This window comes from Miscanthus floridulus, chromosome 11 (assembly GCF_019320115.1).
Source record: "Miscanthus floridulus cultivar M001 chromosome 11, ASM1932011v1, whole genome shotgun sequence".
Lineage (NCBI taxonomy): Eukaryota > Viridiplantae > Streptophyta > Magnoliopsida > Poales > Poaceae > Miscanthus > Miscanthus floridulus.
Genome location: NC_089590.1, coordinates 59987058 through 60014390, shown reverse-complemented (window position 1 = coordinate 60014390; position 27333 = coordinate 59987058). Strand labels below are relative to the sequence as shown.

Genomic DNA, 27333 nt, shown 5'->3' with positions numbered 1-27333 from the left:
TCGGCACTATCGGCAAGACCTCCGGCGGCGGTGGAAGAAAGAAGGAGGCCGGAGGACGAGGTGGGGCGGCAGTGGGAGGGGAGGGCATGATGGGGCGGCACGAGGAGGAGCCAAGGCGGCGTCGGCGTTGGTAGAGGAAGAGAAACCACAGTAAAACAAATAGGACGGGGCCGGTTAAAAGGGAGTTGGGTAACGGATCGGCGCAATCAGATCTGCGTCGGAACTCCCGGCGTACGCCGGGACTTCCGGCAGTCAGGACTTCCGGCGCAAGCCGGGACTCCCGGCCGTCGGGACTTCCAATGAATATCGGGACTTCCGACGTAGGGAAACAGAAAAACACCTTAACCTGCACTCGCTCTGCTATGTGGGGCAAAAATACGATGGACACTCATATTTTCACCGGTGACTAGATTTCATTCATCCAATACAAAACAATAGTCACTCATGAAAATTACAAAGTAGTTTTTGAAAGGGGCACACAATGTTTTCACAATCCTTTTCTCCTAACTAGATCAAACAAAATTTGTGTGCAAGGGATCAAGCCACGTTATGAGAATCAATGATATTTAGTTCACTCCTCAAAGCACAAAATCTTGACTCATCTAGGGGCTTTGTGAAGATATCGGCTAATTGTTTTTCGGTGCTCACATGATGAATGGCGATATCTCCTTTGGCTTCGTGGTCTCTCAAAAAATGATGCCGGATGTCTATGTGCTTTGTTCGAGAGTGGTTTACGGGGTTGTTTGCCAACTTAATGGCACTCTCGTTGTCACACAAAAGTGGAATCTTGGTTAACTCACATCCAAAGTCCTTTAGTGTTTGCTTCATCCAAAGTAGTTGGGCACAACAAGCGCCGGCCGCCACATACTCGGCTTTGGCGGTGGACAAAGCAACGGAATTTTGCTTCTTAGAGCTCCAAGACACCAAGGAACAACCAATAAATTGGCAAGTTCCGGTAGTACTCTTTCAGGTTACTTTGCAACCGGCATAATCCGAATCGGAATAGCCAAGTAACTCAAAAGTGGAGCCCTTAGGATACCACAAGCCAAGATTAGGAGTGTGCACTAAATACCGAAAAATTCTCTTAACGGCCATCAAATGACATTCTTTCGGATTAGCTTGAAATCTTGCACACATGCACACGCTAAGCATAATATCGGGCCTAGATGCACAAAGGTAAAGGAGTGATCTAATCATGGAGCGATATACCTTTTGATCAATGTCCTTTCCTCCTTGATCAAGATCAAGATGTCCATTGGTTGGCATGGGTGTCTTGATGGGCTTGGCCTTGTCCAAGTTAAACTTGTTCAACATGTCATTGGTGTACTTGGTTTGACTTATGAACGTGCCATCCTTGAGTTGCTTGATTTGAAATCCAAGAAAGAACTTCAACTCTCCCATCATGGACATCTCGAACCTATTTGTCATAATCCTACTAAATTCCTCACAAAAAGCCACATTAGTACTACCAAATATTATGTCATCGACATATATTTGGCAAACAAAGATATCATTATTGACTTTGCGGGTAAACAAAGTAGCATCGACCTTTCCTATCTCAAAACCTTGTTTGAGTAGGAAATCCTTTAAACAATCATACCAAGCTCTAGGGGCTTGTTTGAGCCCATAGAGCGCCTTGTCGAGCTTGTAGATGTGGTTTGGATACTTGGGGTCTTCAAAGCCCGGTGGTTGCTCTACATACACCAACTCAGATAGGGGGCCATTGAGAAATGCACTCTTCACGTCCATTTGATATAACTTGAAATCATGATGGGCGGCATAGGCAAGTAGAATACGAATTGATTCTAGCCTAGCCACCGGTGCATAGGTCTCCCCAAAATCCAAGCCTTCAATTTGAGTGAATCCTTGAGCCACCAACCTTGCCTTGTTCCTTGTTACCATGCCATGCTCATCTTGCTTGTTGCAGAAAACCCACTTGGTTCCAATCACATTTTGCTTGGGTCTTTACACCAAGGACCAGACTTCATTCCGAGTGAAGTTATTCAACTCCTCTTGCATGGCTATCATCCAATCCGGATCATCAAGTGCCTCTCCCACCCTACGAGGTTCTAAAGGAGAAACAAACGAGTAATATTCACAAAAACTTGCTAAATGGGAACGTGTAGTTACCCCTCGTCGAATGCTCCCCAATATGTTATCAACGGGATGATCCCGTTGAATGGATTGATGCACTCTAGGATGCGGCACTTGACTTGATCTTTGGATAGGGCCATCATCATCATCATCATGGTCATGATCGATTGGAAGATCACAATCATGAGCTTGTGGAGGGTTGACCTCACTACTTTCTCCATTGTTGAGTTATGGTTGAGCTCGCCCATTGTTGACACCATCTTCATGAGAATGACCTTGTGCTTCTTTTGATCTCCCATCCTGACTATCTCTTGTTGCGGAAGCTTCACCATGTTCATTTGATGAAACATGATGAATGGTTGGATCAAGATTATCATGCACAACATGGTCTTCATCTTCGTCTTCAACGGGCTTTACTTCACCAATAGCAAGCTTCTTGATTGCTTCATGTGGGGCTTCCTCATTACCTATATTCTCAACATTGACTTGCTCTTTTTGAGAGCCATCGGTTTCATCAAAAGTCACGTCTACCGCAATTTCAATCAAACCGGTGGTTTTATTGAAAACACGGTATCCATGTTCGTTAGTACCATAACCAAGCATGAAACCTTCATCAACCTTTGGTGCAAACTTAGAACTTTTGGATTTCTTGTTAAGTATGAAACACTTGGATCCAAAAACTCTAAAGTAGTGCACCTTAGGCTTTTTACCGGTTAGAAGTTCGTAGGCGGTCTTTTCTCTTATCTTGTGAAGATATAAGCGGTTGATGGCATGACATGCCGTGTTAACCGCTTCCGCCCAATAGTTGATTGGAGTCTTGTACTCATCCAACATTGCTCTTGCGGCTTCTATGAGCGTTCGGTTCTTCCTCTCCACAACACCATTTTGTTGTGGAGTGTATGGAACCAAAAACTCATGCTTGATTCCTTCTACATCAAGAAACTCTTCAATGTTGGTGTTCTTGAACTCCGTCCCATTGTCACTTCTAACTCTTTTGATTTTGACATCAAACTCATTTTGGGCTCTTTTCGCAAACTTCTTGAAGATTCCTTGGACTTCACTCTTTTCACGCAAAAAGAATACCCAAGTGAAATGAGAATAATCATCAACAATTATAAAGCCATATTTGTTACCACCAATGCTTATATAAGCGATGGGTCCAAATATGTCCATGTGAAGCAACTCCAATGGCCTTTTGGTTGTCACAACATTCTTGACGGGATGTTTAGCTCCAACTTGTTTTTCCGCTTGGCATGTGCTACAAATCCTATCTTTCTCAAAAGAAATATTTGTTAGTCCAAGGATGTGTTCGCCTTTTTGAAGTTTGGCCAAGTTCCTCATCCCAACATGGGCAAGTCGGCGATGCCATAACCAACCCATGCTAGATTTTGCCATTAAACAAGTCTCGGGATTTACTCTATTTGATGTGAAATCAACTAGATAGAGTTTCCCCTTTAAATGACCTGTAAATGCAATAGAGGAATCCTCCCTTCTATAGACTTCCACACCCTTATCCGTAAAGAGACAATTGTAACCCATCTCACAAAGTTGTGAAACCGACAACAAATTGTATCTCAACGAATTCACAAGTAAGACATTGGAAATAGAATTATCATTTGATATTGTAATTTTACCCAAACCGAGTACCTCACCTTTTCCATTGTCACCAAACACAATATTTCCACTTTGATCATGACTTGGTTGGAATGATGTGAACATGTCCTTCTCTCTGGTCATATGATTGGTGCATCCACTATCCAACACCCAATTTGTTCCACCGGAGGAATATTTCTACAAAAACAAATTAAGCTTTTGTTTTAGGTACCCAAAAAGATTTGGGTCCTAGAGGGTTAGTCACATAAAACTTGGGCACCCAAACACTCCTCATAATTTCCTTTCTCTTTTGGGCACCAACATACTTAACCATAATCTTGCCATCCTTGCCCCAACAACACATGTAGTCACTAGCATAGCACCGTGGAAGTGGTGCTTGTGGCTTGAGGACATCAGATTGCTTTGTCTTGATATTTGTAGGTTGGATCTTTGGAATGTATACCTTGTTGTTTGCCTTGCATATAAGCTCATCAAGAGCAACACCCTTGTTGAACTTCACACAAGGCACACCATTTATTATATTCCTTCCATTTGCCCTTCCATCATACCTATTGTAGCCAATGCCTTCCTTGATTGATGGGTGCCTTGATGACTTGTATATAGTATTGTTAGATTGCTCTTGACACTTACACCCATTCTTCAATATCATCTCCAACCTATGAATCTCCTTGTTTTTCTTCTCTAACTCAACAAGGTTAGTTGCATATGCGTTTACATCAATTTTATAGCATCTTTTACAACCATCACTAGTGGAGACATTAGAGACTTCGGTTGCCTTAGGATAAGTTGAAGTGCTAGCCCAAAGAGTACTATAGTTTAGCTCAAGATTTTGATATTTTTCTTTCAAGCTTGTGAGGCTTTCTTGAGCTATAGTCTTTTCATTCTTAAGGCTAGCTATTTGATCATTAACCGAAGAATGTTCCTTAGTCAATTTCCTAATTGAGTCATTGGCTAAAGACAATTCAATGGTTAATTTCTCAACCTTCATCTTTTCCTCGGCGATAGATGCTTCAAGTGTAAGGTTTTTCTCTCTCTCTTGAGTAATTATATCTCCTTGCAACTCTAAGCATCTATCCCTCTTCTCTAGTTTCTTCATTAGCATTTTTATTTTAGTGAAGGCCTTTTTACCAAATTTCTTTATCATGGTTGCTTCAATTTCTTCTATGTCATCATCACAACTATCATACTCATCACTAGAGGAAACGGGTGTAGTATGTACCTTCTCCCCTTTTGCCATGAGACAAGTTGGGGTGTAGTAGTCATTGTCGATGAGGTTGGAGAAGAGCCTTGGTGATGAAGATAGGTTGGAGAAGAGCCTTGGTGGTGAAGTTGAGTCAGGGAAGATCATGGTCGGTGAAGAAGAGTGGTGGATGGCGATGTTTGCGGCTCCCTTCTTCTTCTTCTCATCATCACTTGAGTTACTATCACTTGACTCCTATTCTTCCCCAAGATGAGCTTCACCTCTCTTCTTGCCTTTGTTCTTCTTATCTTCATCCTTGTCATGCTTGTGCTTCTTTTTCTCATTAGGATAATCGGCTATGAAGTGACCAACTTGACCACATCCATAGCAAAATCTCTTTTTGAACCTTCTCTTACCATCACCATAGGTCTTGCGGTTGCTTTTCTTCTTCATAAACTTTCTAAGATTTCTAATCACAAATGCAACCTCCGTATCGGAATCTTCTTCTCCACTTGAGGAATCATCCTTCACTTTCTTCTTCTTTTCTTGACTTGAAACTTGACCTTCATGTTGTTGAGTTGCTTTAAGGGCAGCACTCTTGTTGAATCCCATTGCATTAGGATTTTGATTGTGAGCATTGATTGCATCTTCATCTAGACACTCATGATGCTTGAGCTTTGAAAGAACTTCTTGAGGTGTCATCTCATCATAACCGGGCCTTTCCATGATCACGGACGCTAGCATGTTGTTCTTCGCTCTATAGGTTCTCAACATCTTTCTAGCAACGTTGTTGTCATCCCATTCGTTGGTACCAAGAGCTCTTATGCGGTTGACCAATGCCATGAGCCTATCAAACATGGATTGTGTTGTTTCATTTTGCAAGAATACAAATCTTTCTAATTCACCATGAAGTAACTCTATGTTGCCTTTTCTCACACTTTTATCTCCTTCAAATGATACTTTCAAAGTATCCCAAATTTGCTTTGCACTTTCCATTCCATTCACTTTTCTAAACTCATCCGGAGCTAGGCTTGACACAAGCAATGCTATGGCTTGTGCATTTTGATGGAAGTTGTGCACTTCTTCTAGAGTTATCTCTCTATCTTCATCGGTAGGAATCATCACACCAACATCCACAACTTCCCAAAGTCTTGCGGCTATTAGATGTATCTTCATCTTGTAAGACCAATCGGTGTATCTTGTTCCATCAAAGTGAGGTGGCTTGCCAATATTGATGGACGGAGTATGTAGTGTTGAACCTTTCATGATTTGTCCATAGTCAAAACTCATGTGTGAATATATTCCTTTTCCATGAGCATGCTCACCGGCTCCAATATCACTAGCGGCATCTTTGTTTACTTCATTCTTGTCACTAATATCATTCTTGCCACTAATTGCATCATCAACCTTCTTGCTCAATTCTTTCTTCAACTTGCTCATCTCATCTTGCATCTTTTTTATTTCATCTTGAAAGAGCTTGACTTGAGTACTCATCAACTCTTCAGCTATTTTCTTGGCCATTTCGACGGCAACGGCTTGCATCTTGATGGTCTCCGATATTGTTTCTTCTCACGTGGTGAAACACAATGAGAAGACCTTGCTCTGATACCAATTGAAAGGATCTAACAATGCCTAGAGGGGGGGTGAATAGGCGTATCTAAAAAATTATTGCAAATGCTAAGTTCAAATCTGTCAGCCACTATTGGAAGTCCCGACGTTTGGGTCGGAACTCCCAACATTGTCAGAAGTTCCGACGCAAACGTCAGCAGTTCCGATGCCTACGTGAACTACAAAAGTAGTGCCAAATTTAACTTTGCGGATAAATAAACTTACAACCTCACTTCCTAGTGGTTTGGTGAAAATGTTGGGTCACTCCCTTGACGCCGTAATGCCTCCAAACCGTAGATCGAGTCCAAACCCTAAAATGGAGATTTTGGAGACAAAGAGACAAACACATACAAGTAATCTTAAGCAATCACAACAACACCAACAAGCATGCGGGACACAAGGATTTATCCCGAGGTTCGACAACCCCACAAAGGAGCTCCTACGTCCTCGTTGTTGAGGTGACCACTAAGGTCGAAGTCTTTTCCACCTCCTTGCCTCTCTCAAAGCGACCACAAAGGTCACTTGAGCTTTCCACTAAGAAATCGAAGGGTGATACAAACTTCCCAAGGCTCTTCCATAAGATGGAAGCTCTTGGGCAACGCCTAGCCGGCTAGGGGCAAAGCCCCAAGAGTAAAAGATGCAAACACAACCGGCTTGACAAAGAAATCAAGTGCTCAAGCTATTCAAAGTGATGCTCTCACTTAATCCACTCTCCTTTTACTCAAAAACTAAGGGAATCAAAGATTGGAGCAAAGGGGGAAGGAGAGGGGTGCTTTAGTTGCTTAGGAGCTGTTCAGCAAGAAGTGAGTCAACTGTGAAATGAGTCTGTAACGGTTAGAAGTGAAGAGAGGAGTATTTATACTCCAAGTGAAAATCCAACCGTTCAGATCTACGTCGGGAGTCCCGACGCAGATCTCGGGACTTCCGACGAAAGTAGAAAATACTGTTCCCAAAGGGTCAGAAGTCCACAGGTGAAAGTCAGTGTCAGAACTCTCGGCAAACATCGGGAGTTCCGACGGTCGGAACTCCCGACGAACGTCGGGACTTCCGACGTGCACAGTTAATCAAACAGCCAGCACTGCTGAGGCCGGGACTCCCAGCTTGGGTCAGGTTAGTGTCGGAACTCCCGGCAAACGTCGGGACTTCCGACGTGCACAGACAGTGAGCAGTCAGAAGCACAGGTGTCGGGACTCCTGGCTTAGGTCGGGACTTCCGACTGTCGGGAGTTCTGACTTATGTCGGGACTTCCGACACCAAAAGTCACAGAAAATAATTCTATGTGCTCGTGAAGTGCTAGAGTGACTCTCTTTTGATTTTATTTAAATACTTGAGCACTCTATCTTCCTCAGACCAACTAAACTTGCATCCCTCTTTATAGTGCGGCGGATCCTAAACTCAAAAACAAAATTAAAACCTTTGGAGATCGTTTTGAATTCGTCCACCTTTACAACTTCAAGAATTGAGGGATACCATTTCATCTTTATCAACTCTTTGAATCTTTCATGGGACTAATAGCTGCAACATATCTCATTAAGATCACATTAGTCCCTATTTTGGATGTCATCAATACACCAAAACCCACATAGGGGGCAAATGCACTTTCACTATGGATAGTTCTTTTGTGCTCCTAAGTGAAGAAAAAATATCAAAAAGATAAAAAGAAAAAGTCAAAATTTCTCAAAAAAATGACAGCCCAAAAAATAGAAAAAGAGAGGGGCAAAAGAGGAACAATATCTAGAGGAGCACATAGAGAGCGCCATTTGAGCTGTGTTTGCGTGTGCTGATTTCTACCTTGTTCCTAATCATATTCTTGATATTCACATCACTTGATACATCTGTTACTTGGAATGTGAGTAGGCCAGCAACTAAGACAAGTACTTGAGATACTTATTTAGCTTTGCTATTCAGTTGCGAATTTTGTTATTCCTTGCTACTATATTGTGCCTGTCCAAGCTCCACTTTCTTCTAACCAAGTACAGGTTCGCCTTGCAACTGTTACACTCAAGCTACAACGGTATCACAGTCACCGACCGATTGCACCGCCTGTTGCTTTGGTAAGAACACTTGTAAGACTGTGGTAAGACGCTTGAGAGTGTGTGACTTTACTCCTTGACCACATCCTATAGTAGTTTATAGGAAAATACAAACTTGTGTGTTTTCTTGTTTGATTCTAACAATGATAGGTTGTTCATATCCACCGACTTATGATGGTATAGGTGCTGATGAGTACATAGAGCGGGAAATTGCCATAGATAACATATTTGCTACTCGCTTTATGTGTCCAAGGAGGAAGGTAAAAAATGCATCTAGTGTTTTGCGATATTCTGCTTTATCTTGGTGGGAGTCTTTAGATCCTTCTGATAAACCTCAAACTTGGAATGATATGAAAGATCTTATGAGAGAAAATTTTGTTAATCTATCTCTTGTAATTAATTCAAATGATGAGGTGCATCAACTAGATCAATCTCTTGTTATTCCTCCTGCTATGCCTAACCTTTTGCAGGACAATGTACAAAAGAGTGAGGATGACGTGACAAAAAATAAGGAGCTCACAACCTCATATGCAAATTTAGAACCATCACTTCACAATGCACCTATTACTCCTGCTAAAAACACAGGTAATGCCCATGGTGCTACACTCACAGAAGGTGAGAATTGTTTTAATGTACTAAATTCTTCCACACACCATGCTATCATAGAGCAATTGTTAGTGGAACCCTCTCTTGATTTATCTTTGTCCCATGATAATTTGCTTGATGTTCCTTGTGATAAAGATGAATTAGTTGATGATGCTTTAGTTTTACATGTTTTGGAACCAACCACTTGCGCTGAAAATAAACATGTTATTCATATTGCTACTAAAACTAATGAGTTCAAACTGTTGTCTTCTTTACATACTTTGGGTTACATTGAATTTGATGTTTTGTGTAACCTAGATTATTTGGAGGAGAGCCTATTTAAATATGTTGATTTACCTTGGTTTTCTAAACATACATATCATGTTATTGGCAAATATAACAACAAGGGACAATATATGATACATCGAGTATACATTCATAGTAATATGAATTCTTCTTTTGTTGTACAAGATTATGATCGTTTAGAGGGCAGCCATAATAATACAAACATTTTCTCATGTTCCTTAAAGAAACAAGTTCACTTCGAAGAAGGGGAGCATTGTTGGTTGCTACCTATGTCTGCTAGATCATCTATTCCTGCATTGTCTTTGGTTAGTTCTAATCTTTTGCAGGATAGTGTTGACATACATTGTGTGCATTCGGATCATGGAGTCTACATGCTTGCTGAATTTTTTATGAGAGATGTCATGCTACAAATTTGGAAACATGGTCACGTTCCTTCTCTCAATTATTTCAGTCCCCTTTGTTTTTGCAACCCCGTTCTTCTTTATGTTGTGCAAGATCAGTTTCAAGCACAATCGACGCCGAGGACGACTTTTCGTCAAGAAGGGGAGGATGATGAGGACATGACACCCATGCATATGACCATATTTGGCACATGGTATGGAGGGGTAGGAGGCCCGCAAGGGTGTCCAAGTCAAGAAGGAGGTCCGAGGCTAATTCAGTTCGAATCCCCGAGGTGGAGGCCCAAAGCAACTCAAGTTCGAGTCTGCCTCGGCCTCCAGGACCAGTCTGCCTTAAACTGGTCACCCAGGACACATCCGGAGTCCGTTTTCGATGATCCACATATGGATGGAAAGTTAATTGGATAAGGAAGCCAACCCAATTGGTCTCACATCAAAATCCTTTCGAAATCAACGGGAATCGTCGAAACAAGTTAGCGTTCAGAATCTGTCAGGGTGCTGCGACACTGTCTTTTGGTCCGTTGGACCGTGTATCGTGTTTGGACCCATTAGGGGGCGCGTCCAGGGGGGTGACGCCCAAGACTCTATAAATACCAGTCATCGCTCTCCTTAGGGTTTGGGTTTTGTTTAGTTCTTGATTTCCTTGTGAAACAGACGTCGTTTTGCTGCAACTGTCGCCGCCAAGGCCGCTTGCTGTGAACTAGGGCCCCGAGTCTTGATCTTGTTCGCCTGTGGCGATTAATCTTTTTGAATAAAGACTTAAACTCCTTATTTTCATAAGCCTCATATTTATTTGTAATTTCAGATTGCGTTTATCTCGTTCTTGCTTGTGTTCTCGATTCGCTTGTAGGAAAGCCTTCTCGGCGAGGTCAATCACGTTCGCATGGTTAATAACCAATGGAGCAGTGGTGTAATGGTTGTGGAGGTCCGAATCAGTCTTGGTTCGAAGCCTAGATCATGAACGTCGAGTCTCCACTAATCGACGCTATCATACCTATCGAAAGATCGGGCCTATTCTACATCAAGTATGGTGCCACATTAAAGTACTGATAATGATGGTCCATTGGTCCTGCACTCCATCTTGGTTAATCCTGTATTGTTTCTGATAATGGTTCTGCGCCCCATACAGGTTAATCGTGGACTGTTGTATACTTGGGTGGCAATACCTCCACCATCTCACCTCAAGCTGTCTGACATTTCTGTTTTAAGGTTTCTCTGCTTCAACTTTGATCTCATTTGTGTTAGCGAGCTGACGCGTTCATGTTTTACTCATAAGTACCTTTACGGTCAAATGTGTCCTCGATTAAATTGCTTTATGGCATGCGTTGTAAAGTTTTGGCTTATTGAATTTGTAGGTAATTAAATCTATATAGCTCGCCACTGCGTCGAGGTAATCTACCATCATAAGGTATGCTCTTGTCATAGCGCTCTTCGTTATTACTGAATTTTCTTCAGGCACACCTTATGTGTCGATGCCATATATGTGGATCCTACTGGTTTTTCTTCATGCAACATGAAAGATTTGTGGCCTGGTTCAGTGTGCTCATGCTGAAGAGAAACCTCAAACCTAAGAAATGCAATATGAAACCTATGAAATGCTTTACTTGAACGTTCCTGCTTATTTGAGTACTCAACCTATTTTGATTTCTTGCGATGACTTCCAATATTATGCTAAAGTTGTTTCTGGTCAGCTGGATATTCTGAGTTTGTATCTAAAGCCTGAGACTTGAGTAAAATGTGTCTAAACCAAATTAGTTGTTTTATATTTTTTTCTTTAGAACTCTGAAGACCAATATATATGTGTAATGTTTTCTGTTTCTAACTGTATGCAAAGTCTAATGAAAAGAATTTATTCACATCTGATTCCAGGAAATATGTTGTGAAGGAAACAATACAAATCCAAGGTAGTTGAATAACTGCCTTGACCTCCCTTTCTTCCTATTTGTTGTATAGTATACAACTAATTCCAATGAATCATTATTAGGATAGGTGAACCTGAATGAATGAGTAAATGAAGGGAGAGTTGCAGTTAGGTTGTGTGCGGAATAAGAGTATTTGAAGGAGCAATGACATTAATGTGGTCATGTTTCCGAAATCCAAGTCTGCGCTAGAGGGGATCTCAGCACCAGAATTGTTGATGATGCGGTTGTTTCCTACCTATCATATCTCTCTCTGCTTTTCTCATATGATTCTGGATGTAAGTAGTCACAGTCGGCGTGTCCTTGATATTGTTTAACCTCTAGATGACCACTTTTGAGCTGTCATAATTTTAGAGCATGCCACTTAGGTGTCGTTCAAATACTATATCATTTGCCTGATTGTAAAGAATATTGGAGCCATTTACAATATGCAAGAATATCTAACTTTTGATTTTATGATACATGATATATTATTTATTATTAGCATTGTAATTTCCATTGTTACATTGGGCATATTCTCATATCTTAGGCTCTATCATTATATGTGGAAAGCTAATCTCCGTTGTTATTAGTACGTATGAATTTTAATTCATACTATGCACGTGGCTTACATGAGTTTTTTTCCATGGATATGGATTGGTGAACACCATGAAAGAGACCTCAGGCTCCATTGATGTTCTGAAGCTTGTCTTTGATTCCATGTAACTCTTTCAACGCATTGCTTTGCATGCCGTCTGTCCATGTAACCCCTGCGCGTAAAATTGAAGTATCATATCTGCAATGTAGATAAAACCACTTTATGTTATGATTCAGTATAAACATATAGTATCTAAATATTTTTCATTTAGAATTGACTGTTGACCACTGACAACGTTCATTCCAATGCAGTATATAACCACAACCACCGAGCTATTGGAATAGTTTGGAGCAATGACTACCAAGATGTACTTTTTTTAACCTGGAAATTCCATTACTCGTCTGCCATAAGGTCGACAGTGACAAAAATATTTACAGAGTCTAGGATGGAGCTTAAAATCAGCTCTTCCCCTTCAAAACACGCATACCCCAACTCAGCCAAAGCATGAGCAACTCTATTACATTCCATTCACTTGAATAAACAAACAAAAAAGGAAAATTTCATAGAAGCTAGTGACTTCAGTTCTTGCACCAACCCTCCTTCAGGTTTTGCACAGAACGCCTCAGCTGCCAACTCTTGCCGGAGTGTGAGTGCATTGGTCTCCAGGGTTAGTCTGCTAACCCCCAAGTTCAGTGCCGCTTGGACACCTTGCAGAGCTGTTATTACTTCAGTATGGAAAGCACTCAGCAAATGATTGGCGTAGTAGTTAAAGTTTTTTGGAGTATTAGAAGATATTGTAATGTGCTTGGCTATTTGTGACGGCTAATGTTTCTCAATGATCCATTATTTTAGGAAAAAATAAGAATCGTCTTCCACAGTAAATAAAATTGTGGAAGATAGCCCATAGCAAGAGTGGAATGACTCCCTCATCACACTTAGAGAATCGTTTTTTATAACCGTCAAACATTAAATATGAAGAAGGATGGCCTTGGTATACGAGTCTTGTACAAAGAAAACTGATAATGCAAATAGATGGTCAGTTCTAAAAGGTCGAGGAATAAATTAATATTGTTATGATGATATGAACTTTTATGTGCGTATGCACAAATGTACAATACTATAAATGCATATTGCGATGATTGCAAACCATCATTGAGAATTTTAGCCATGCATAAAATTCAATTTGTAATATTGATATTCCGAACATCACGCTCGTATTATCGTTTTTTGTAACAATACAACACGTTCATGCTCAAATTATCAAGGCATTATTTGTTCCTGTTGCAACGTACGGGAAGGTCTATACGGTAGAGTTAGTGAGCCTACGACGCTGCGCTCTCCATGACTATGCTAATTTCATGAACTTTGTTTTTTATTTAAATACCACTTAAGTTGGTATTTAATTTCACAGTATTATTATGTTATCGTACGATCCGTGTGTTTTTAGTATAAAAGTTTAGTTGTCCCGTAGCAACGTAGAGTCACAGTATCTATCAATAATAATAGTAGTATAATCCACCAGCTTGGACGCAGTAAGGAGCTACGCCTCCTACGCGCATAGTTTCGGAACTAGGAGGAGCTTCTCCTTCCGGTGCACCACCAGCCCGAACTCCTCGGCCATGTCGATGTCGCGCGCCGCCTTACCCGCCGGCATCTCCCAGTCGAAGCGGCGCACGAGGTTCGCCAGCATCACCTCGACGGCGGCCATCCCGAAGTTGATCCCGGGGCACTGCCTGCGCCCGGCGCTGAACGGCAGGAACTGGAAATCGGTGCCCCTGAAGCTCACCTCCGCCGCGCTGCCGCCGTCGAGGAACCGCTCCGGGATGAACTCCTCCGCGTCCTCCCAGAAGCGCGCGTCCCTGGCGATGGCCCAGACGTTGATGAGCACGCGCACGCCTGCCGGGACCGCGAGCCCGTCGATGGTGCAGCGGGCCATGGAGAGGTGCGGCGCCAGCAGCGGCGTCACGGTGCGTAGCCGGATCGCCTCCTTTATGACAGCTCTCAGGTAGGCCATGTTGTTCAGGTCTGCCTCTCTGACGATGTCTTGTCCCTGCTGGTGCTGGGGCAGGCTGCTGCTCCGAACCTCGGCCTGTAGTTTCTTCATCACGTGTGGCCTCTGAATGAGCTCAATGATGGTGTATTCGAGTAGCGAAGCTGCTGTGTCTATGCCGCCGAAAAATACGTCCTGCATGTACATCCTGATGATGTATATCTACCAAAATTGTGTATCAACAACTTCTTGTGCGAAACATCAGATCAGCTGAACTTACAAGTAGGATAGCTTTCATGGACTCTCTGGTGAGGCCGTACTCCTGTCGAACAGAGAGCAAGATATGTATGAAGTCCTCGTCGTCGTCCTTGAGATCACTCGCCGACGACGCCGCTGCCATCGGCTCGTACATGCTCTCATGGTCGTCGATCAGCCCGTCCAGGAGCTCGTCCCACCTCTTCCTCAGTCGCTCTGACTTGGCGCGGACCACCTTGCTGAGAACGCCGAAGCGAGCCAGCAACGGGAAGAACTCCTCGACGTTGAAGCCTCCCAAGAGGGGCGACGTGTCGGCAACGAGCTCCCGCAAAAGCTTGCTCCGGCCCCGGCCGGATGACTTGCCCATTACGGCGCGGCACGCCAGATCATTCATGAACGAGCCGAGCAGCTCGGCCACGTCCACCGCCGCGCCAGCAGCGGCCGCCTCGGCGATCTGAGCCATCACCGTGCTCACCTACCCAAGCATACGTCACATAGTTATTGTGGCTTGCAGACACACAGAGGTATTGTCGCTTGCGCAGGAGCACACAGCCTACCTCTTCCTCGCGGGCGTGGCGGAACGACTGCACCCTTCTGACGGTGAGCAGGTGAGTGGTGACGAGCTTCCTGGCCTTCCGCCAGTGGTCCCCGTACGGCGCGAAGCCGATGTCGGAGGAGCCGTACAGGACGACCTCGGCGACCACGGAGCGCGGCCGGGACGCGAACACGTGGTCGTGCGTGCGCAACACCGCCTCGGCGGCGCGGGGCGACGACACGACGAGCACCGGCATGGCGCCGAGGCGGAGCAGCATGAGGTCGGAGCCGTGCTTCGTGGCGAGGTTCCGGAGGGAGACGTGAGGGAGCGAGCCGATGAGGTGGAGGTGCCCGAAGACGGGCAGCGCCGGTGGTGAAGGCGGCAGAGGTAGATGGTCGTCGTCTTCGTCTAGCTGCCGCTGCTGCCGCTTCCTCGCTCTCTTGCTACTCACCGAGTAGCGTACGAGCAAGAGGAAGAGAGGGAGGAGGAGCAGGAACCATGCTCGTGGAGCCGTCAGCTCGCGCATGAACTGCTGCGGTAGGTTTGCCATGGCAATGGGATGATACGTACTCTCAGCTTGTGGAGTTCGGTGCATTAGAGACCGAATGATAAAGTTCGGCACTTATGGTTACTCTAGCAGTCTAGCCTTTGACTTTTGTAGTTTCCACACACATGCAGGCTGGCTTTGCATCGAAAGGACACGATCGCATGAACCAATGCCAATGACAAACTTCTATTCTTCTAGTTTCCACACAGGACGTCTCTGGACGACGCCGACCATGCTCAACCACGTCCACATAACCAACATGTCCTCTCCTAATCAGTTTTTTTTCTGAGAATCAACTCTCCTATTCAGTTATCTGTTCTCTGCCATTTCGTTCATTCCTATCCACTCATAGACCTAGCATTTTTCGGACCGGGTCAAAAAAAAAAATTTATGTCCACGATCGTCCCATGGGACGAGTCAGGCTGAATCTGTAGGCTGAGCCGGGGCCCAAATGAATGCACACATTTTTCAGTAAGAAAATAATTAAAATAAATATTTTGGCCTTGGCTTAATTTATTTTTCTGATTAGCAAAATCTTTGTCCAAATATAGTAAGGCTCATGGATCGTTCCAAACCTGACGATGACGAGCTCAGAACTGCACCGGGCCAAATTTGCTCATCCTCTACTCCCTCATTAGTCATTAGTCCTTAATCTCCTTCTTCCCCAACTCCTAAAAAAAAGGGGAGAAGATGCCGGACACTAGCCACGTTGTTGATGTACCTCCCGTCGCCCACAAAACCATGCCTTCAGCTCGCGACGACAAGATCGAGATGCGGATGTGTTTGCGGAGTTCTTGGCGGAGAACATCGTCTCCGAGAGTGGTGATGGCACCCAACCTCGTCTAGACGGCGACCATGGGGAGCATCATATGGTCGATGGCACCACTGCTTCCTTGGAGCAGCAGTTGATGGTTCATTGCTTTTTCCACGGGATGTGTTTCGGTAGCTCAGGTTGTTTATTGCAATTGATTTATTGGATGTTTTCGTACCTCTCATGGAATGTTTGAAAATATTTTTTGATGTCTTCATTGCATTGCGTACTCCTTTTTAGGATGGTGTGGTTGTATTTTTTGTAGGTACACTAGTATTTAATGTGTTGTTCTATAATGTTCCGATAGGAGATTTCTTCGGGTTGTTTTATTTGAGATGTTGTAACAGGTGTTTTTGGATGTTACATAAGGATGTTCCATATTTTTCTTATGTTGCATGATTTGATTTCAAGATTGTTGCTTTAGTTGAGCGTGAAGCACAAGGCGATGTAGCGGTGGCCGGTGGGATTTGTTGCCCTCAAGTCAGCTGCAACTTTTTTTATTTTTAACCTTTTAAAAAAAAACTATTTCTAAAAATAACACCATTTAAAACTATTGCTAAAAATAACACCGTTGAAAATTTATTTTCAAAACTAAAACTTGTTTGGCCACACCAAACTCCCTGACGCGCCAAACACCGTTGAGAAGGTGCAAGGTGATCAAGAAATTAAATTTAGAAGAGTGCTAAGAAAATCTACCTTAATTGCATAGCCACATGGTGGCGGTCAAAAATGTTAAGAGAGACAACAATAAATTCAAGCTAAGAAATTCGTCCACAAAAGTGATGGATCAACCCGCGGGGAACAAGGGAGGTGCGGGATTAGGTTTGGTAAGTTAAGATACAACACAAGGGATCCATGCCACACCTCACATACATAGATCAAGGCACAATAATGGCTCTAGGGTGCATAAGTAGTCATAGATAGGCGTTTGCTCACCTGAAACAACTTAACGACAGCACCATGACCATGAGTATGAGAATATACTCCGCCTGGCTTACATAAATTAGTAATGAAGAAATATACAACTATAGCTTTAGCAAAGTAAACATGTTAAGTTGCATAAATAGCATTGGTGCATGAATAAAAAGTGAACATTCTTAACCTATCTATCTAATTTGAATTTGAATAACATGGGTGTGAGATCAATCTTTCACGAGTCATCTATTTGGTACTCCCTCGTTCCATTCCAAATTACAAATTATAAGATGTTTTATTTTTTTCTATATACATTGCTTTTACTAACATAGAGTATATCTAGGTGAAATAACAAAAACTATGTATCTATAAAAATTAAAACATCTTATAATTTGGAATGGAGTAACTCTATATTAAAGCCAACAAAATATTACTTAGTCATAGACTCTTTTTTCTATTTTTGATAAAAGTTTTCAGTAGGGGACAACCCCTCCTGTTGCTTCAAAAAAAAAAGAAATTTCAAATTGATAACCTGAAGTAGTATTATATCTTTTTCCACACGAAAATAAGGCCACCTAGTTATCATGTGAGCCATCGGTCCGAACTGCTCGCTACGCGTCCGCGTCCACGTCCACGCGAGCACCTCGCAAACCACTGCAGTTCCCGGCACTTAAAGCAATCGCAGCTGACTTTCAGTATTCAACTACAACGACATGCATTTCTCTTGTCCAATTAAATCGAAGGTCCATGAGCACGAGCACCACGAGAAAGTGAGAAACATCAAAACATTTTGGATGTGGACCTGCTCACGTACCAATTATTGTGTTTAATTATGCAAAATATAAGCCGTGGCGTTCCCAAAACAACTTATTGACAGTTACTGCCTTTTAAGAAACATCAAAACATTTTGGATGCTACCGTTTAACAATATGTATTAGCTTATTGACAGTTACTGCCTTCTAAGAAACACGAAACACGAAAGTTACTTTGACAGTTACTGACAGTTTGAGTCCTTATACTTTGACAGTTACTGCCTTTTAAAATAACTTATTGAAACATGAAAGTTACTTCTAAGAAACACAAACCTTTTGAAAATCACGATATTTTAAGCATACTTCTGACAGGAAATTTAATCTAGAAACGCCACGTGCTTGCGAGGATGGACAACCACGTACACTCATTTGTTTTGATCAACCTGCAAGAGAGTACAATGATACATAAATCTTTTGCATATTCGAGAAAACCTGCAACCGAGAGCATTGCCAATTAGCACGGCAGTGCTCCAACGGCTCTTACTTGAGAATATCTCCAAAAGTTACTTAAAACAACTTCTTAATTTATTTTTTGGAAAAGAAAAAAAAATCCTCCAATAATTTTGTAAAACTCTCTAAAGATAAGCACTCATAAATCTTCCCCTCAACTCTCATACATATATGCAGTGGCGGACCTAGGATTTTATCATAGGTATGTCGCAAAAAAAAATTTATGCAATTCGGTAAACCATTTTACATGATCTTAAACTACTTTATCTTGCTCTTGATTATGCTCATCAACAAAAATTTCAACAGGTGGGGCAATGTTTGAAGCTGCAGCTGCTGCCTTCTTCGCTGCGTGTTTCTGAAAAAGAGACGCAATGTCTCCACTTCTCTTCATAATTGAACAATTTGGAAAAAAAAATTAAGTAATGTGAGTAGTGCAACTAGCTAGGCACTATAGTAAAACTCAGATGCGATGATGGAATCATGTTACTGTTAGAAAACTCACACGCTGCCTTCTTTGATGGATTGATGCTAAATTGCTAATTAGTGGTCTGTTGAACGAACTCACGAACACGAACTGAAATAAGAAGAAATCACTCATAAATAAATAAATAAATACATATGTGTACACAAGTTTTTTACAAATAAGAAGATCAATTACCTGCCGTGGGAGTGCCGATCAGTCGAGCAGTCGGCGGCGGACCGCGGATGACCCAGCGACCGACGCGATCCCGGCATCCCGCGTTCTGGCCTGGGTCGCGCCGAAGTGCCGATGCCCGACGCGGCGACGCGATCCGCCCGATGAAGCTCCGCCGTGGCCTGCCGCTGGTGTTCGACCGCAAACTCGATTCCTGATTTCCTGTTGGTTCTCGAAGAGACGAAGACGACAACTCGATTTCGTGTAGTTACTTCGCGTCCGCGGTACGCGCGTGCGGAAGCGCAGTTACTCCGAGGCCAGCGTAGTTCCTGATTTCATTGCTTCCTCTTTTTTACATTAAAATTTATATTATGCATGTATGACAGCTGGACCGCAAATTTATATTATGCTCACCTGTTCGCTTGAACTTATCAGTCGGCTTATCAGCTAGAATATATAGTATTTTTCTCTCACAATATATGTGCATGTCTTATACACTTACTACCCACCAGAACATCCCTTTCTCGTGGTTTTCATGCGGTCCCCTCCCGCATCTAGTTTTCAAGAGCTCCTTAGCTATTCATTTTTGACATAATTATTAGTTTACTAAGTGATTTTTAAGAAGCTTAGAGGTGGTCTAAGGTTAATTTTGCATGACTCGTCTCCTTCCAAAATAGCTTTGGTTCTGACTCTGAAGCAACTTCTTTAGTGAAGTTAAAACCCTTTAGACAAACATTTGGGAAAAAAACTTTTAAGTGGCAACGTGGATAGTTTTGAAAAATTGCATGCTTGGGAGGGAGGACAAGCTAGAGGAACCACTTTTTTTTTTCTCTTCGAGTCTATAAAAAATGGCACAGGCTCCTAAGTGCTTCTTGTGAGGAGCACCTTTGCTTTTAGTCATTCGGTATAGCTTCATTAAAAAATGGTGAAAGGGTCAATTTGGGAGCACCCCCGAAGGAGCCCTCTTAGTAAAGGCAAATGCAAGTGAGAAGCACTTTGTGCACCTCTTATGGTTGACTACCTATGTAGAAATAAAGTTTATGTTTTGGATGATGTAAAAATAAAGAAGCACTAATGGCTCTCCATGGTTTGGCACTACCGGACTCAGTGGCTTTGCCGAGTGGGGCACTCGACAAAGCCCAATTTGCACTCGACAAAGGCTTTGCCGAGTGCCGCACTCGGCAAAGAGTAGTCGGCAAAGAACCCGTCGGCAAAGGTTTCTTTGCCGAGTGCCACATATCGGGCACTCGGTAAAGCCTTTGCCGAGTGTCACGTCAGCACTCGGCAAAAAAAAATCCGACGTCAACTCTGACGGCCTCTTTGACGAGTGTCACCTCAGCTGCACTCGGCAAAGAATTTTTTTCTTTTTTTTGAAAATTCTTTGCCGAGTGCCATACTCTTGCACTCGGCAAAGAAATTTTTTCTTTTTAAAAAAAAATCTTTGCCGAGTGCCATGGCTTTGGCACTCGGCAAAGCTGGGAAATTGGGTCTCTGCTTCCCAGCTTTGCCGAGTGTCAAGTGTGACACTCGGCAAAGAGGGAAAAATGCTATTTTTTGGTTTTTTGCTTTTCATCAGCACAAACAAAGAAATCACATATATATCAACACACAACACAAGATATATCACATACACATCCATATTCCATCACATACACATCCATAACCCATCACATACACATCCACCATCCATAATACATCACATACAAATCCATTGTCCATAATCCATCACATACATTCGCATCATCCATGACAATATCCATCACAATATATATATATGTCTCTAGTAGTAGTCCAACATAAGGCTAAGTCTAACACAAGTCCATGCAACATGAAAAGAAACAAATAAACGGTACGTACTGCCAGCCTCCCCACCCGGAGTGTGAACTGCCACCTTGAGGAGGGCCAGTTGGCCACCCGGCCTGTGGAGAAGGGTCACCTTGAGGAGTCGGGTTCGAACCCGCCGACTGTGACTGCACAAAGGAGAAGCGAATTCATGAGTATCTACAGGAGGGTCGCACAAGCTAAAGGAATAAACAACCATATATACTCACCAGAGTCCCTACAGGAGGAGACGCCTAACTGGGCTACGTGACCATATAAAACATGCATGCAAAGGAGGAGTGACAGTGGCGTGTCGGTGCAGTGGCGAGGCGATGCGGTGCAGGCAGACCAGCAGTGCCGACGAAGACGATCGGGGTCGCCGAGTCCCTCCCATGGGTCCTTCTCCTACATAAAAAGGCAATAGGTTAGAATCCATTCAAAATTTTGGCAGCACCTCCCCTGCACAGGAACGTTTCCAAAACCTGCAAGAAACGTAGGCGCGATGGCCAACAACCACATATATACCAAACATAGGCACGAAGGCCAACAAACATATATATACCAAGACGAGCCATGTACTTTAGTTCTCTTTCCATACAGATGAAAGTATCGAAGTAGTACAACAACAAGTACTACTACCACTACAACTACTACTAACACTAACACTACTACTACTAACACTACTACTATCACTACTTACTACTAACAATACTACTAACACTACTAACTACTAACTACTACTACTTACTAACTACTACTAACACTACTAAGTACTACTACTAACTACTACAGGTGTAGGGCATACCTTCGCGACGAGAATGGCAACAACAAGGGTCGGCGACGACGGCGGGGACGACCGCAGCGGCGTGAGGGTCGACGGGCCTAGGCCGGCACCTTCCTTCTCCTCTTCTTCTCATTCTCCTCCTCTCTTCTCCCCTCCTCCTCTCTTCTCCCCTTCTCCTCTCTTCCCCCTGCCTCCTCCTCCTCTCTTCTGCAGTGTCCATCGGCGGGGGCAGTGGCCGCCGACGGGGGAGATGGCCGCCGAGGGGGGCGCGCAGGCGGGGGAGGTGGCCGCCAAGGGGCCCGGGCGGGGGCGGTGGAGGCCAGGCGGGGGCGGCGGCCGCGCGAGGACCCGGCGCGGGGAGGCGGATGGGGACGGGCCGCGCGGGCCGCCGTGTGAGGCGCCGGCGCAGGAAGGCGGACGGCGACGGGCGTCGCGAGGGCTCGCGCGGGGAGGCGCGGTGGCCGGGGCGGAGGCGCGGGCCGGCGATGTGCGGCGGCGGCGGCTGAGGGAGAGAGAGGTGAGAGAAAGAGAGAGAGAGCGTGCCGGCCGGGCGCGGGTGAAGGGATAAGGGCGGCTTTGCCGAGTGCCAGATCGGCGGCACTCGGCAAAGTCAATTTTCCTCGCTGAGTGTCATGATCTGGCACTCGGGGAAGTTTTAAAAAAAATTCAGCAGCTCTTTGCTGAGTGCCAGCAGGGCGGCACTCGGCAAAATAAATTTTTTTTGGTTTTTTGCCACCAATTTTTTTTGAAGCTTTAGTACACTACCATAAACAACATGTTTAAATTTGGGACATTTTCATTGCCTTTTGGCATATTTCTATAGTTTATTTTGTTTTGTTGATTTTTTTTGAAAAATGTAACTTTGAACTACAGGTGCATCGAATAATGGATTACATTCGTTCAAAAAATGTTATCCTTGTTTCTTAGTGTAAATTTAGGCTAAATCCAGGAACTGTCTCGAAATTTCGATCAACGTGCTCACAGGGTAATGCCGCCAACTTGCGTGGGAGTGGTTTTTTAATTGTATAAAATGCGAACGAATTCCGAAAATCATGAAACTTGTCGAGTTGTCGCCGTATCGTATGCGTATGCCGTGGAAAAAAATTTGAAAAAGTTTCGAGCACGTTGTCACGTACGATGCTCACAAACCAGGACATCTCCACATGTGGAGATGTCCTGGTTTGTGAGCATCGTACGTGACAACGTAGTCGAAACTTTGCCGAGTGCCAAGTTTTGGTACTCGGCAAAATAAATTCTTTGCCGAGTGCCAAACGGGGCACTCGGCAAAGAGAACGCCGCTGGATGCTGTTAGGCCCCTACCAATCTTTGCAGAGTGTCTGCCTTTGCCGAGTGCAGGTCTTTGCCGAGTGTCAGACACTCGGCAAAGGCCTCTTTGTCGAGTGCCATATTTTGCCGAGTGCGGCGTTCGACAAAGCAGGTCTTTACCGAGTGCCCAAAATTTAGCACTCGACAAAGATTTTTGCACTCGGCAAATCACGTGTTTTCCGTAGTGTGGTCCACTATACCGTCCTAACCCAGCTAAAGCCCCTGCAACTAGCTTGGCTACTCAAATGGTCCTTCGTCGTCTATTGCTAACGGTAACCCATCGTCACCACGTACTAATCACTAGGAGCGGCGGCCTACCTCTCCCTCCAAGGCCCAGCAGGGCCAGAGGCAGGATATAGATTTGAGGGGGCTAGCTAGGAGAGGTGCAGCAACTCCATTGGGGAGTGGAGGATTATTCTTGCTTAATCATGTGATTAATAGGTAGATTAAGAGGAGATACTATATATAGAACAACACCCTCTGGCACCGCTAAACTCCTTAGAGGTGTTGTCATTGCGCTGTCCACCCTTGCAACTGTAGTGTACCTCTAGATGAAAATCCAACTCCTGGTTCATCTAGGCTGGTGGTAGCAGTGATGATGTTGTGTCGTAATCGTAAGCATCACCGTGGATGTTCTTCTCTGCCTCAATAGCAACCTTTCTACAAGCGCCACCCATTGGGTGCCCAAGGTGCTCGCTAGCGTCTCTGCCCCAAATGTCCTCTATGATCCTTGATTGCATCGGCACACCAAATGTTGGGTTAGCAGACCATGGTCTCCCCTCTTGGTATTTGTTTTCTATTATTGATCCTCCATCCTTTAAGGCTTCTCCCTCAAGTGGTGTTGGTAGGTGTCAATAGGATCTCAGATTGCCCCATATAGACGATGTCGATCACGACAGCCCCCTGTCGAGTTTGACTCAAAGCTTAACAATTATCTACGAAACGAAGATCATTTTTGAAGTATTCATATCACATTAGGTGGCCGCATTGGTCGGTGAACATTGACATCCTTCCGTTGTAGGAGAAGGCGAACACGTTCATCGTCTCTCGCCTCTCCTACGTAACACTAGAGCTAGTGCTCCAATCCTGTAATTAACTAGCACGTGGCACTATCTATTCTCGACCTTGCCTGTATCATTGAAAAAAATACATATTCAGGTGGGTACTCTCATCTCATGTGAATTGTGATCTCTCAAAAAATAACGATTACAACTAATCATCATATATATCGTCATACATAAATTGTACTGTGTCTGCACACCGATGCAACTGCAACGTCCATTTTTGCGCTTCCAGGCAACACATATAGCGTAGCGTACACGTACGATTCTATACGCGTAATTTTGGAACTAAGACAAGTTTGTTTTTCCTGTTCACTACTAGCCCAAACACTTCCGACATATCGATGTCACATCTCTTCTTCCCCACCGGCAGCTCCCAGTCAAAACGGTGCACGAGGTTAGCCAGCATATCAGCTCTACGCTGGCTATCCCGAAGTTCACTCCAGCGCACATCCTTCGTCCGGACCCAAAAGGCAGGAACTGGAAATCGTTCCCCTTGAAGCTAACGTGCGCGGCGCTGCCGTGCCCGATGAACCTCTCCGGGATGAACTCCTCGGCGCCCTCACAGTAGCGTGCGTCCCTGCCGATGGCCAGGGAGTTAATCAGGACCCGTACCCCAGCCGGGATGGTGTAGCCGTCGACGCTGCAGCGAGCCATGGAGAAATGCGGGAGGAGAGGCGCCACGGGGTGTAACCGGAGCGACTCTTTTACCACAGCTCTCAGATAGGTCATGTTGGTTAGATCAGCTTCGCTGACAGCTTCTTGTCCCTCAGGGATGCTGCTGTCCACTTCAGCTTGAAGTTTCTTCATCATATGCGGCCTCCGCATGAGCACTGACATGGTGAAGTCCAGCACCGAAGACGATGTCCCTGTTCCTCCAAAAAATACATCCTGCACACAGCATGCTCGAAAAAACCGAGAAAGATCACACCTGGGACATACGCTTCGTTTGGTTTATAAGCTGTATTTTTTTAATTAACGAATAGTATTTTTTTCTCACAATAATATTTTCGGCCATTGCTTTTCAGCCATGGCTTATCAGGACACTCACAAGCAGGATTCCTTTCATCTGCTCTCTGCTGAGGCCGTACTCACGTCGAACGGACAGCAAAACATGAGTGAAATCAGCATCTTTGTCTCTCGGATCGCTGTTTCTCTCGTGGTCCTGGATCAGCCTGTCCAGCAGATGGTCCCACTACGCTTCAACCTCTCCGATTTCGCGCGAACCATCTTGCTGAGCACGCCGAATCGAGCCAAGAACCGGAAGAACTCCTCGATGTTGAAACCGGCCAGCAGCGGCGAGGTGTCGTCGACAAGCTCCCGGAGCAGCTTGTTCCGGCCCTTGCTCCGGAAGGACTTGCCCATCACGGCGCGGCAGCCCAGGTCGTTGATGAACGTGCCGAGCAGGTCACTCATGTCCGCCGCCGCACCTGCCGCCGCCGCTTCGCCAATCTGTGCCATCACCAATCTCACCTGCGTGCACATCGCCATGGATGGATGCCACACAGCTCAATCACACGCATGCATATATACAAAATTTTCTTCGCGTGAGAAAAAATTGTGGGAAACGCCTGAAGTCCTGGACTACTGGGGGTTGTTTACCTCTTCCTCGCGGGCAAGGGAGCAAGGCGCAATGATTGCACCTTCTTGACGCTGAGCATGTGCGTGGTGACTAGCTTCCTGGCCTGCCGCCAGTAGTCCCCGTGCGGCGCGAAACCCACGTCGGAGGGGCCGTAGAGGACGATCTCGGCGACTAAAGAGTGCGGCCGCGACGCGAACACGTGGTCGTGCGTTCGCAGAACCGCCTCGGCGGCGGTTGGCGACGATACGATGATGACCGGCATGGCGCCGAGGCGGAGGAACATGAGGTCCATGCCGTGCTTCCTGGCGAAGTCCCGGAGGGAGAGGTGAGGGAGCGAGCCGACGAGGTGGAGGTGACCGAGGACGGGCAGCGCCGGAGGCGAAGGCGGGAGACGGTCGTCGTCGTCTACTAGCGGCTGCCTCCGCCTCTCTCTCTTGGCCAACGAGTAGCGCACGAGCAAGAGCAAGAGCAAGAGTGGAATGAGTAGCAGAAACCATGCTCGTGGAGACGTCATCTCACGCATGAATAGCTGCTGTACTTGGTTTGCCATGACAAAGTAGCAGAAACCATGCTCGTGGAGACGTCATCTCACGCATGAATAGCTGCTGTACTTGGTTTGCCATGACAAAGAGGGCGGTTACCAGGAGTACGGTAGCTCTCTGATCAGTTTGTTAAACCTCGGTCTGGGAGGGATTGATAATACTTGCGCCTACTTGGCATTGATGGTCATATATATATATATATATATATATATATATATATATATATATATATATATATATATATATATATATAGACACACACACACACACAAACGGGGCTCTTGTTGCAAGCTCACCTGTTGCGAAAGCTAGTAACGAATGAAATTTATCAGCCGGAAATCCATCAAGAGTATAGGCTAATGAGAGATATTTATACGATAATGATATCTCACGGGCGTCCGTCCCGTGACCCCTATCCGGACGCCAACCTCGTCCACTCATCCACAGACCCATCCACATCCACTCATACGCAGACCCAGCCCGCGTCGCACACTGCTTTGCGCCGCGCACCCCCGCTCGCAGGACGGACTCCGCCTGCGCCGCTCGCCGGGGCCGCCCTTGCCGGTGCCTCCCGCCCTCACGGGATGGACTCCGCTCGCCTGCGCCGCACTCGCTTGCGGGATGAACTCCGCACGTGCCACTCGCCAGCGTCGCCCTCGCCCGCTAGCTGCCCGGACTCATGCCTCCTGTCGTAGCCGCACTCCATCTGCCCTACCGCGGCCACTGCCGAGGTCCGTACCGTCGACGAGCTCTGCACCGACGAACTCCGCGCACTCCGTGGCATCGAGCTCCACGCCAGCACCGAGCTCCACAAGGACGGGCTCCATTCGTACAAGCAAAGTGACACTGCATTGAAAGTGCATGTTGCAAATGTATGTTTCAAGTGTTTCAGTTGTTTCGGAGGTATGTTGCATGGATTTTATATAGATGTTGCAAAAGCAGATCGGATGTTGC

At 44.9% G+C, this 27333-nt stretch overlaps 1 protein-coding gene and 1 pseudogene across 1 annotated transcript; both read right to left on the bottom strand.

Moving 5' to 3' along the window:
* Window positions 1–13805: 13805 nt before the first annotated feature.
* On the bottom strand, window positions 13806–15852 carry LOC136493284 (indole-2-monooxygenase-like). The gene is made up of 3 exons (XM_066489348.1): window positions 15117–15852; window positions 14585–15034; window positions 13806–14499 (listed from the first exon to the last, which is right to left on the bottom strand). Exons 1-3 carry the CDS (start codon window positions 15687–15689, stop codon window positions 13864–13866), a joined length of 1659 nt encoding a protein of 552 aa, XP_066345445.1. The 5' UTR covers window positions 15690–15852; the 3' UTR covers window positions 13806–13863.
* An 8602-nt stretch (window positions 15853–24454) lies between these two features.
* Window positions 24455–26387, bottom strand: LOC136494432 (indole-2-monooxygenase-like; annotated as a pseudogene).
* Window positions 26388–27333: the final 946 nt, after the last annotated feature.